This window comes from Carcharhinus amblyrhynchos, chromosome 24, assembly GCF_965287045.1.
Source record: "Carcharhinus amblyrhynchos chromosome 24, sCarAmb.v2.hapA, whole genome shotgun sequence".
Taxonomy (NCBI): domain Eukaryota; kingdom Metazoa; phylum Chordata; class Chondrichthyes; order Carcharhiniformes; family Carcharhinidae; genus Carcharhinus; species Carcharhinus amblyrhynchos.
Window position 1 is genome coordinate 12,228,057 of NC_137347.1, and position 13,957 is coordinate 12,242,013.

Genomic DNA, 13,957 nt, shown 5'->3' on the forward strand with positions numbered 1-13,957 from the left:
CTTTGATTCAATTTCTCCTGTTATTACATTTGGATTGACTTTCAAAGTTTTAGTTTCAGAAGATCTTACGGTCCACAATACATACCTTTGTTTCACCAGCAATAGGTGCAACATTGCAGACTTTCTTGGATCGAAGTGCATTAATGATAGAGCTCTTGCCAACATTAGGATAGCCAATGAACCCCACACTGATCTGTTTTTTGTCACCATGTAGCTGTTTAAAAAAAGGGGATAAATTATGTATAAAGTATTTATAATATAAATTTGCTCTAAATTATCGGATAGGTAACAATTTTAAAATTAAAGCACCGCATTTTTGTGATAAATGGTAAAATACATTAATCCTGAGAAACTCCTCCCATAGCTGCAGGTCCATATAAAATAAATTTATCTCTTCTTTCTTTGTCTATTTTTTGAGGAAACAGGAAAGGTGAAATGGAGTGGGGGTGGGTGATGGAAAGAGAGAGTCACAAACACAAACAAGAACAAACAAATCTCCAAGGTTTAAAAGAAAGGTGATATTTTACTAAGTGGTAAGCCCAGACCAACAAAAAAAGTTAGCACAAGCCTACAGTTTTGTTCCATTTTCAAATTCTTAAGTGCAGCAGTAAGATTCTGTAGCCTATTAGAAGAGCATTTGGCAATTATGAACCGATTCACCAAAAGCAAACACTGCTGTTAAAAGTTACCCTCACGATACAACAATAATATGGTAATTTCCATAGGAAAGAAACAACTAACTTCATCAAGTTAGGAAACCAGAATGACACGTTAATCTTTATAAACTAGAGTGCTGATCCATTACTAGCTCCACAGGTAGGCTTTCAATTTGTTGGTTAGAAGAAATCCAAGAGATTCTTCAGATGCAGGATGGGACTGCCTTTCCAATGAAAATTTACTTTTTATTTCCAGGAGAGTCGAAAAAATAATCCACAACAATTTACACATTTCTCACAAAGCAAATCTCTAATTTACTAAAAACAGGCAATAGCCTGCAAGATGGATTAGCCATGCTAAATTGCCTCTTAAGTGTGAGGGGGACCATCTGGGGTAAATGTTATGAGGTTATGAGGATAGGGCCTAGGTGGGATTGTGGTTGGTGCAGACTTGATGGGCCAAATGGTCTCCTTCTGCACTGTTAGGATTCTATGATTCTGTGTTCTGACTTCAAATACAGCATTGTTTTTGTTGGAGGATATTCAATGTTCAAGCATCAGCTCAACAGTTTGCAGCACTGAGTCTTTAGAATGAGTGATTGACAACTCTGACTTTAAAGGGTTTGGGACCATTCTGGTACAGGAAAATTTCTCAGCTTTTATTCCTGGAACGAGATCTGGTCTAAGTGGTGAATCAAGCTTTGCATTATCTACAAATACACATGCAAAAATCCACAGACACCCCGCCGCGAGAGACTACAGAAGCAGAATCTACAGTGACATCACACTGATTTGTATCTTACAATATTAAACTTCTGTACATTAATTACCCTGCAAGTAAAAAGTAAGTAAAATGGGCGGCATGGTAGCACAGTGGTTAGCACTGCTGCTTCACAGCACCAGGGACCGGGGTTCGATTCCCAGCTTGGGTCACCGTCTGTGTGGAGTTTGCACATTCTCCTTGTATCTGTGTGGGTTTCCTCCAGGTGCTCCGGTTTCCTCCCACAGTCCAAAGATGTGCAGGTTAAGTTAATTGGCCATGCTTAAATTGCCCCTTAGTGTCTTGAGATGTGTAGGTTTCAGGGATTAATGGGTAAAATATGTAGGGATATGGGGATAGGGCCTGGGTGGAATTGTGGTTGGTGCAAACTCAATGGGCCAAATGGCCTCTTCCCTGTACTGTAGGGTTTCTAAGATTTCTAAAACTGCCCAAGCAGTGATCTGTCATATATGGTAATTTCCATCTTTCAGAAAGGAGCGGAATAAACAATGGACCTAATACCTGATTCAAGCAGTTACTGGATAGGCACATGGAGCACACCAGAATTATAGGGAGTGGGATAGCTTGATCTTGGAATTGGACATAGCTCGACACAACATTGAGGGCCGAAGGGCCTGTACTGAGCAGTAACATTCTATGTTCTGATAGAAGCGAGTGCATGTTAACTTGGAGGGTACTATTCCACACATGAACCAGGGCACAGGTTTCAGTTCATAGGAGACTCAGTCTGCTTAAATAAACCACGTCTATTCCATGAAGAACAGAAAAAGATGTTGAAGGATATATTACAAAATTATTGCAAAGGTAATAACATCAAACGTTTGCAATGATCACAACCGGCCTGCTAACTCTAGAATTCTATTTCCCATTGTCATTTCTTTTGTCACAGCCATACAAAAGTAAACATGCAATAGAATCAAAGTTAAAAGACAATTCCAAATAAAATATAGAACAAATAGACTACAAAACACCCCAATCTCCTACTTTATAAAATTCATGAATAGCATGCAAATGATTGAGAACTTAATAAAGAACTCAACCTGACCATATACAACACATAGCATTTATTTCAAATTGTAGAGTTCAATAAACCTTTCATTTTTATTCTACAAATTAAGACAGCTTGCATTTCGCAACGCATTATAACTATTTAAATACAAAATGTTTGTAATTGTGAACGTCTTTTATTAACTTGTACCGTCATCATCGTAGACTCGACTCCCAAGGTGCAGGTAAGGTCTGGTTCGGGACCAATAACATTTTATTTAAAGCAGACAAAGTTTGAAATTCAAGACACGTGCTCAGTGAGTAAAGCCGCAGACTCCACCGGTTTTGAGCAAATAAAAATAAACTTCACGAGATCAGAAAGATAAAACAATTTACAATATCTATCCTCTCAGCAAGTATTCAGGGTTAATAGGAGCTTTACGTGAATTAATGTGTACTGTGGTTGAATGCTCCACGTAGCACAAAAATTGGCAAATATGATTGAGGTAGAGTCCATAGAATTCTCAGTAACCTATCCGAAAGTCAGTAATGGTGTGAAAGAACCAATCTCTCAAACTCCGTCTCTCTCAGGAGGGATTCCAATCTGCAACTTGTAGATCACACCTTGGAATTGTCTCCAAAGTCGCTCAAACTCAGAGGGCATTAACAATGGCCCACATCCCAGGGTTGCAATCTCTTTGCCTCAGATTCCGTTCCCCTAGATTCCCAAGTGAGCATTCAAGGACCAACTCATAAGCACAATTTCAGCTCTTTTGGCTGCACCAAGCAGAACACTACTACTCCAAAGGGATACCTTTGTTGCAATGGTCTGGAGTACAGAGCCAACAACCTTCGACTGCCCTTTCCAATCTTTAGCTCTCTTCAATTACCAAGACCTCTCATGAGCCCTCTCCATTTAAAATTTGCTCAACATTGCCCTTTCTCTATTTAGAGCCCCTTTTCTCTGTTCCTCTCTTTTTAACTGAACAGGGACCATTTCCTGTCCCTGTCCTGTCTGGAGCTTCTCCCATCTCCTTTTGGGACTTCTCTCCTGCCAGCTGCCTGGGACACTTGTTGGCAATGTCACTCCTCTTTTCAGTCACTTGATCCGGATTTTCATGCCATTTTTTATTTCTGCATTGACACATTGGCCCATCTTCAGCCGAAACAACTTAAATATCCATGTCTGGATGAGAAGGTAAGCCTGGCTTTCATAGTAATCCTTATTTTAATATTTGTCTATAATTATGTTTTGAATTATGATTATTTGTTATATTTGTAACGTCACCACAATTCACTACCAGGCGCCATGAGGATTTTTCAATAAATCGAAAACAATTATTGACCAAAGTGTGATTAGTTCACCAGACATTATAATCACCACACACGATCCATCTTTAGTTTGGTCACAGAAAAAAATGAAACAATCTTACTTCAGATTTTGAGGGACTGAAGGAACAATCTCCCATAAACTATTGTATAATCTTAATTACAGTGATACTTATCTCCTTACACGTTGCTATACAGGGCAAGCGAAGACCCATAAACGTGTATTCTCTACATGCATCCATTTAGTATCATGCACAGACTTGCAAAGTGAGTTTAACTTTCCACATGCTTTGTGCTCATATCAAAGTCAGTATTTTACTTGTATAAAGACTTCTTACCTTCCCAAATTGTCGCAAAAGTTGGATGAGAGCTCCTTTTCCAAAGGGATTGGTGAGGCTGGCATGAAAGGCAAGAGTTGGATATTCGTGTGATAGGATTGCAACCCATCGTTTCTAGGATACAGAGAATTTAACTGTTCATTTCTAATGCTGTGTTTAGAGAAAACATGTCATATATAGAATCATTCTTTTAACATTTTACTGTATAAAATTTGCCAACTAATATTGCAGAGTTTCATTCTAAACCTATATGAGATGAAATTATCGATTGCTGCATTGGCTAAATGCTTCAACTACTTTCAATAATCAGCAAAGCTTTTAAAGTATTTTTCACTCATCACCATTTTATTCAGAACTGATCTGCTCAAATGCTGAGTGTGTCCAAACCGAGGCCAAAAACTTCTTAAATTAGGTCTCAAATCCACTCCATTAATAAAGAAATTCACAGATCCCCACTTCGTTAATTATCATCTTCGATTCATTCCTACTATCATTTTGTTTGAGGATCTGACTTTGATTATACTGTGACAAGTTTCCTGATCTCATGCTAGTTTTGCAAGGTCACCAATTCACAACATACCAGGTTGCTAATATCACACATTGTAATTTCAACTCACTTGCGCTTCCTAGGGAATTCCAGATTCTATGGCACTAACACTTGATCAATGGACTAAATAATCATCCTGATAAAGAATTACAAAAAAATACTAAATGTATTAAGCACAACAAAAATGTATGATATTTTTGAAACTGAAACAAAATTTTTGCCATAAACTATCTTGGTGACACACTGCATTATTTTAGCATTAAGACTTTAAAAGACAGAACAGTATTTACAATGAACAATTCCATTTGAGAGTTTGCATTTTGAGCTCGCCCACTACAGATGGCACTTTCCCCATGTTAAAAAGATAATCATATTCCAATGTTGAATTTTTAAGCAAAATTAAAACCAAAAACTTACAGTTGCCCAGGTAGGTACAAGGTCACACTTGTTGAACACAAACACCAAATGTTTCCATGGTTTTTCCTTCTTTATGTAAGCCTCGATATGGGGTGAGCGTGTTCCCATTGGATCTCTGGCATCTAGTACTTGGATTATAACATCCGATGAATCAATTACCTAACAAAAATGTTTTTTGTTAAAAGGGTAGAAAGAAAACTATATTTTCCAACATTCAGGCAAAGAAACATGCTAATCCTCAGCCTATAGCGAACCATCCATTAAATCCCATTCCAATATTTATTAAGTGGTGTACAATTATTAAAGTGACAAAATATTTGAACTTTTCATATAAAACTGGTGGAAAAAACACAAAGGCGTAATTAAGAGGATCTAACAGAAAATGCTGGAAATATTCAACAGATCAAATAGCATCTGTAAACAGAATTAATGTTTCCGGTCCATGGCCCGCTGAGTATTTCTAGCATTTTCTATTATTTCATGTTCCCAGTACGCACAGCATTCTGCTTTTCAATTTCAAGCACGTTTCAGTTTGGTCTGGTATTTTGGTACAGTGGCTCAGTGGTTAAGTGCTGCTGTCTCACAGCGCCAGGGACCCAGGCTCAATTCTGGCCCTGTGGGACACTCGCATGGTGTTTGAACATTCTCCCATGTGTGCGTAGGTTTTCTTCAGAGGGTCCAGTTTCCTCCCACAATCCAAAGGTGTGCTAGCTAGGTGCATTGGATATGCTAAATTGACCCTTAGTGTCCAAAGATGATTAGGTGGATTAGCCATGGAGGCTGGGTCGAGGTAAGATGCTCTTTCGGCAAGTTGGTGCAGACTTGATTGGCCAAGTGGCCTCCTGCTGCACTGCAGGGATTCTACGATTGCATCTTGACATTTCATCATGCAAACAGATCAGAAAATTGTCCAAGGAGATCACTTGAACTCATTTACAGACTGAGGGAAAAAATGAACAGTTTATATGACTGTACGGGATTCCTCCCGCACTCCAAAGATATGTAGGTTAGGTTCACTGGCCAGGCTAAATTGCTCGAGTATCGGGGGACTGGCAGGGTAAATACGTGATGTTACGGGCTTAGGGCCTGGGTGGGGTTGTTGTGCATGCAGGTTCAATGAGCTGAATGGCCTCCTTCTGCATTGTTTCTATGTTTCACAATAGGCGGCATACAATTCACGAGTGTCTCCACTATCATTTCTATTGGAATTGAATGTTTTGTTGATAGCAAACATCTACTATTTGGTTTATAATAACATTTAAAATCATGTTAACTGCCAATGCCCAATAAGACACCCACTGATATCATTCATCAATAACATACCTTGTATAGTTCACCCCATATTCTTTTGGATTGTCCTTTTTTAAAGATTTCTTCTCGGACTTCATCCCTAAACAAAAGTTGAAATCAATTGGCTTAATCACCAATGATACAACAGTCAACCTCCTATTTTCCCTTTTAAATCATACATCACACTGACTTGGGCATTAATCGCCATTCTTTTATTACCGACAGAACAAAATCAGAGTACACCCTATTGAATTTACTGTGGGAATGCATTCAGCACACAGATTGGTGCAGTTCAAGATGATCCACTCCAACTTAAGGCCAAGTACAGGTAGACAATCATTTTCTATTTCACCAGCTCTCCTACAATTCGAAATTAATATTTTCTTTTAAAAAGCATAAAATCACCCTGATTATTAAAAAAAGACACCCCCACCCCATAACCAGTACTCAAATATTGACCAATAGTGCTCTTCAGCACACAAATATTGCTCAAAACAAGTCTGAGGCACTTTCTATACACTAGGGAACAACTGACCTACACTTAGCAACCTTTCCCAGAACCAGCCAGCTGAAACTGAAAACTTAGGCTACAACATATTCTATCACTCATAGAATAGTAATGATATAATGCACTGCATTAGCTGAGATGTAACATTTGCTTCAGCCTTTGTAGCAACTGTAAGATTTTCTTCATGAGAGGCAGAGAGTAAATTCTGAAAATGTAACTAGGGCAATATAGTACTTAACCATTATTGACCTAGGTAATATAGATGTAGAAACACAGTGAAGCTTTGAATGACCAAATAGTGTTTTTCCCCTTAAATTTTGAGTGCAACTGTTAAGATATTTAGGTTGTTCAGACTTTTAAATGAACAAAAATACTTGGGTGTTCTCAAGGTATCGTGAAAACTCCAATAATAAATCTGCAATATCCAAAAAATAAGAGCTACATTAGTTTTAGGATTTTACAGTAACTTCATTGCAATGCTAATGTAAGGCCTCTTGTGGCACTAAAATAAACTTTAAACTTTAGTGCATCCTAACAGGAGAATTCACTCACCGCACTCCAGTATCTTCCACAACCAGATCTCGGTCCTTTTCTAGATCATATTGTTCTGCCAATGTTTCAGCTTTTTCCACCAGGCTCTTAATATCACACACACTAAGGTTAGGTCTCTTTCGCTGAGCTTTAGGGCCAAAGGTTGTTTCGAATGTTTCCGTATCCAGAATGTGTACTTTTGAATTCTGCAAGCAAATAATTTCCCTTTAAACATTCATTACTTTGAAACAGATACATACCTGCCCAAGTAGTAACGTCAATATACTCAAAAATGACTATCCCACCTAAACTCACTGAATAATTCACTGCAAAGTGCATACCAGGCTCATGGTTCAGGAAACTCACAATTGATTTTAATCAGGATAATATCGAAATTTAAAATTACAACTGATAGTGTAAACTTAAGATTTCACTAATGAATATTCCAGTGAATACTTGTCTTAAAAAAAGTTCCAATTTAAAATGGTTTTTCTACCATTGTTTTAATTGAATTTACATGATTCAAGTTCTAAAATATCCTTTGTTAACAGTTAACTAACGTGGAAAACAACAGTCAGGTAGAGTGGAGTGGACCCTGCAACAAGCAATAGAAACTGCCTAATTTTCAATCAATGTGATGATTACCAGCCAGTATAAAAACCTATGCATCCATCCCATCGTCTTAGGAAAATAATAAAATAGGAGATTCACACTCCTGATAATTAAGTAAACTCCACTGAGAAAACTGCAGCAGTGGATATTATTTGAGAAAACAAATGAACTTGACTGCTTTGCCTCTACAGTTGTACAGTTTACCAACCCATCATCCAAATTCATATACAATCACTTGGTTGAGGTACACAAGGAGTGCCAGAGTCTGCAGAAGTTGTCAATTTAAAAAACAGGGAAAAGAGGAGGAAAAAAAAACCTTCAGAATGGATAAATTTCCATTTAGTATAATTTCCCAGAGGAATGAAAAAACTGTCAGCTTTTATAAACAAAATGAATATTCTAAGCAAGAACTTAAGACTCAAAGATGTTAAAAAACTTACTATACAAATTCACCAACCTTAGCTGGAGGAAATGCTAAGCTAGGAGCATCGCAGGAATTTGAAAACTTCTCCATCTGCTTTAACTCAACTCATGGGAATTTTTACAATCACCTTTTGCTTTGACTATAAACTTTAAAATAAACAATGGCTTAAGTAGAAAAAAAATGTTTTAATAATAGTTATCTATGTCAAGTCAAACAAGCCTTGGAGCAAAAACAGCAATTCTTACTTGGGGAATTCTCATCATTTTTAAAATCACAATCATTGAGTCAAACATAAAAAAGATGCCAATATCTTGGAATGTGAGGGATATAACTTTGGAGGAAGATTCCACAACTACTGAGATACTTCCAGTGTAGGCTATCCAAAAGACCTTATTTCAACCATAGATCCAAATATTCCTTATTTCATTCACAGATCAATGTTCATTCAGAGCAGAGCTTTCATCCTGTCCAGAAACTGTATTGGGAAAAATTGTAGGATGAAACAAATGTCAGTGAAAAACAAATGGTAAGTGCATCAGCGAATACGACAGGGATAATAAACAGAAATGGATCAAATGAAAATGAACGGCATGCTCCAGATCACATTACCGGTGTAATGATGCAACAGGCTGCCTGGAATTATGTGAGGATGGAATTTCAGTCACATGATGGATATTAACTCACTTGAGGGGAAGATTTACTGAAAGAAATATAAATTAATACTCACAGAGACCTAATAATTATAACTGTTGGTTGGTAAGCAGTGGGATTTATATAGGGAAAAATGAAAGCTGATATCCAGGCAATGTCCTCATTCCTCCAAGTTATCTACTTTATAAATCTTTCATATAAAGAACAAAGAAAATTACAGCACAGGAACAGGCCCTTTGGCCCTCCAAGCCTGCACAGGGCATGCTGCCTGACTTAATTAAAACCCCCTACTCTTCTGGGGACCACATCAGAAATACAGGTTTTCTTGGTAACACCACAAGACCAATCTCATGGAGTGGTCTCAACCCAGGCTAAATGCTTTCTTTGAACACATGAATTGGCTCAGAGCTGAAAGACCTGCTTCCATTCCCGTGTTGAACTGCGTCTGTAATTACAGTCTACCAAAAACATAACATTAACCCCGATACTATTACCCCATTTTTTGAAGAACTATTATAAAACACTAAATGTGTCTGGGACATTTTTGTGGGATCATAAATATACAACTGTTTTTTGGTCTGGTTAATTCTGAGCTATCTGATTATCATTACAAACTCAAGACTTTCTCAAAGACCTAGGAAAGGCATTGAGCACACTTTCTGGTGAGAGCATAGTGACCAATCTTTACAAACTATAGTAACAGACACTACATATTATTCCATCTAGGCTTTCATCAGACGCATTAAGCCCTACCCACAGGCTTCTACAGTGCAATTCAGAATCGTTGCTATTTTTTCAGGCAGAGCGCGTATGGGGGCACCTGAGAATGGGTCTAAAAGTTGGATCTGAAACACAGTTTCAAGTCCGCCCAGCACTTGGAATTAAAATGGTAAAATAGGGCCCTTAATATCTACATAGAAAAAAAATTACAGTGGACAGTTTCCTGTGCATGGAAATATGCAACTTCAAAACACATTTTAAGTGGAATGGCATGTCACGGAACTAATCATTGTCCCTGAATTAGCATATAACATTTTCAAGACCAAGTTCCTCTGTCTGTATTTTAATATGGTAACTCAGCATTACATTTTAGGTTAAAACGCATGGTCAGGTTTATTTACAAGTTGCTAATTACACACAGAAAAATACATTGCAAATTGCCAATGGCACAAAAACTTTAAAAATAAAATTACTCCACAATGGGTTTAAGACATCCTTTTCAGTTTGATACTCTTCAACATTTTTGGAATAACAATTTTTCATGGATTTCAACATGAAGTTTAGATGATGCAATTCCAGAAAGTGCAAATGTTAATTCTAGAAGTCAAAAACACAATGAAGAGTGCATATATACTCCAGTCCAAGAAGTAATCAATGAATAAAGACGAATCACGATGTGGAGTTGCTGGCATTGGGTAGGCACAATAAGTCATCTCACAACACCAGGTTAAAGTTCAACAGGTTTATTTGGTAGCAGGAGCTTTCAGAGCATTGCCCCTTCATCAGGGCTCACCTGATGAAGTGGCAATGCTCCGAAAGCTTGTGTTATGAGACTTCTTACTGTAATGACAAATCAATGAAGTTCACCAACGTATCTCATGCACAAAACTGCTTGTTGAGCAACTGCCCACTACCAGGCCTCTCACATTTCTCAATATTTTGATGATCATTAATTGCAGCAGCATTTAGGACAAAGCTTCTGCACCGTCGTTAGCCTACAGATCAAAATACTGTTTGGGCCTGACAGAGTCCTAATCTATGTCAGCTAAGTTGAAGCTTAACAAAAAGGCAGCCTCCACTTCAGTATCCAATTCTGAAATAAATTGTAAGGTGCATATAGGTACAGTACGAAGATCGCTTTTTGACACAGGGCAAAACTCTACATTTGTGAAAGCTCATACACTAAATTTGCAAAAAAAATCTTCACATGTTTAGCACAAAGTGCAAATATTACAAAATTATTTTACGATTACCAGAGGGACTTTGCTTTAAATGCAGATTTAAAAATCTGAATTACAGCTCTGCATATTGATATCAGCTTTCTCCACAGTTCTGTCTATGCGCAGTTGGTACACTGTCATTCCTGAAAATACACACCTCTCAATGATTTCAGACGACCATTATCAGCTTTCTCAAGGACAACTGGGGATGGGCAACAAATGCTGGCCTAACCAGTGACGCCCACACCCCATGAAAGAATAAAAGGACCTCCATGACTGTTGAATGAAAAGATTTGCCAGAAAGGATCAGAATGCTTTACTTATTTATGTTTTTGATTAAACTGTGGCAGATGCTAAAGGGCAAAAATATCTTAGAAGTATCCCACAAATTCTTTTGAAAGAAAACTCTGCTTTAAAGGAATTAGTCACGCATCTCCTCAAAAGTTCTAAAGGTTCTTTTGAATCATTCCAAATGTGACTGCATCAGGATAAAATGCTTCATTTCAAGGGAAGTTATACCTAATATGGAATGTAACTTCAAACAGATATAACTGTCACAAAGCTAAAGCTTATGATACTGCTGAACAGCCGTACATAAAAATGCATTGAAAAATACAAAGTCCAAAAGCCACAAATTGCACTGCTGATTAAAAGAACAGAGCTTAAATTATTTCCAGCCAGCATCGCATTTAAGCCTCTCAGGAGGGTGTTTTGAGCTTTCTTTTCAATAGTGTTCCCTATTTAGCTTTTAGATTCCTATTTGGAATTTATAAGACAAACGTTTTGATGTTGTACTTTCTTCTGAATACATGATCAGCACAAGGAGCGTGCCATCAAAATCTGCACCACCACAGCCAGCGAACTGGCTAGAATTAAGATTTATTTCACACTCTATATCGTCAAGAAATCACACGGAAATGTAGGTTGACAGACAAAAAAGAACCGAAGCATTTTTTTGGGCATATTTCAGGATTTTGAATTTTAAGCATAAGCAGTGAGACATCTAGATGCTGAAAATGCTCTTTATTCCAGTTTAAATGCAATGCTGCATTAAAAACTGCAATTAACAATCACTTAGCTGAAAAGAAATCAATTTTTTAAATCAATAACAGTTACCAACCGATCACCAGACTCCTAAATTTCTACACAATCAGCAAAAGAAAGCAACTTACATGAGGCTTGATTCGATCATTCAGAAGGGACATTGGAAGCTTGGTCTGCTTCATAACTACCCTATAAGGGTCTTTCATAACACTGCCCATCTCATCTTGAAACTTTTGCAGCAATGACTGTTTTATGACTCGAGTGTTACCTGTTCACAAACGAAAGAAAAGAGACTATTATATTACTTTTCAAAAAAAAAGCCTTTTGTCAGGTTTCAGGAAAAGAATCTGTTCAGTGTGTCAAAAAAAAAAGTGTGACAGAAGGTACACACAGGGAACTCAGTTCCCGAGTTACTGCTCTTGGATCAGGCCGTGAGCATGTGGCTGTCACTTCCATCAGAATTGATTTCCTGAACTCAATGTTTCATCTGATTGAGAGACTGAGGTCAGGCACTTATAAATGAGGAAATCCTAGATGTAAGTTTGCATTTTATCTTCAACATGCCAACACTAAGCCATGGGACAATAAATAAAATCATTAACAAGATCAATTTCAAAGAGAGTGAAATGTTATATTTGTATGCACAGTTGAAACATCTATGAAGTACCTTAGGTTGATTATTCACTCAGCTCCCTCATCCCTTTACTCCCAGAAACTCCAGCTACTAAGTTTTTAATATACCACTATGTCCTGTTAAAAATAAAATATTAAGCCACACAAAAACAGACCCCAAAAATGTTTCTTCCTTGCATTTAAAGACCTAAATTACTGTAAGAGCCAATGAATAATCTCTATCTCTGGAGTCTAGAGTGTGCAATATCTTATTACTCAAATCATATTTAGATGACAAATGTTCCTTTGTAATAATTGTAGGTTGTACAAACACTAGAAAAGTTTGAACAAAAAAAAAGTCCTCTCCCACTTTATTTGCATTTATTTGCCCTGTATTACTGCTTCAGATGCCCCCATTTACACAAAAGTGCAAGAGACTGGTTTCAGCTGCAGTTCCTGGAAAACCCCAGCCAGTGAGTTTCCTGCTGGATCCGACCACCCAAAGCCAGTGGTCACTGCGAGCACTTTCAGTTATAAGAAAATAAGAACTCGGAACAGGAGTAGACCAGTCGGTCCCTCAAACCTACTCTGCCATTTAATAAGATCATGGTTGATCTTTTTTGTGAACTCAGCTCCACTTATCCGCCCGCTCGCCATAACCCTTAATTTCTTTACTGTTCAAAAATGTATCTATCCTTGCTTAAAAACATTCCATGAGATAGCCTCGACTGCTTCACTGGGCATGGAATTCCACAGATTCACAACCCTTTATGTAAAGAAGTTCCTCTTCAACTCAGTCCTCAATCTGCTTTCCCTTATTTTGAGGCTAAGCCCTCTAGTTCTAGTTTCATCTGCCAGTGGAAACAACTTCCCTGCTTCTTTCTTGTCTATTTCCTTCAAAATCTTATATGTTTTTATAAGATCTCCTCTCATTCTTCTGAATTCCAATGAGTATAGGCCCAGTCTACTCAGTCTCTCCTCATAAGCCAACCCTCTCAACTCCGGAATCTATCTAGTGAATCTCCTCTGCGCTCCCTCCAGTGCCAGTATATCCTTTCTCAAGTAAGGAGACCAAAACTGTACATAGTACTCCAGGTGCGGCCTCACCAGCACCTTATACAGTTGCAACATAATCTTGCTGTTTTTAAACTCTATCCCTCGAGCAATGAAAGACAAAATTCCCTTTTGCCTTCTTAATTAGCTGCTGCAACTGCAAACCAATTCCTTGTGATTCTTGCACAAGGACACTCAGATCCCTTTGCAGAGCAGCATGCTGCGGATTTTTTACCA

General features: G+C 37.8%; 1 protein-coding gene across 1 annotated transcript in view; it reads right to left on the reverse strand.

Annotated features, from left to right (window-relative positions):
- The window catches only part of gnl2 (G protein nucleolar 2), a 43,669-nt gene that overhangs the window by 15,066 nt on the left and 14,646 nt on the right, over positions 1-13,957 (reverse strand). Inside the window, exons 4-9 of the mRNA XM_080211446.1 lie at positions 12,184-12,323; positions 7,406-7,590; positions 6,379-6,445; positions 5,056-5,214; positions 4,092-4,205; positions 86-214 (exon numbers count right to left, since the gene is read on the reverse strand). Coding sequence (XP_080067572.1) covers positions 86-214; positions 4,092-4,205; positions 5,056-5,214; positions 6,379-6,445; positions 7,406-7,590; positions 12,184-12,323 — 794 coding nt within the window. The remainder of the gene's footprint in view (positions 1-85; positions 215-4,091; positions 4,206-5,055; positions 5,215-6,378; positions 6,446-7,405; positions 7,591-12,183; positions 12,324-13,957) is intronic.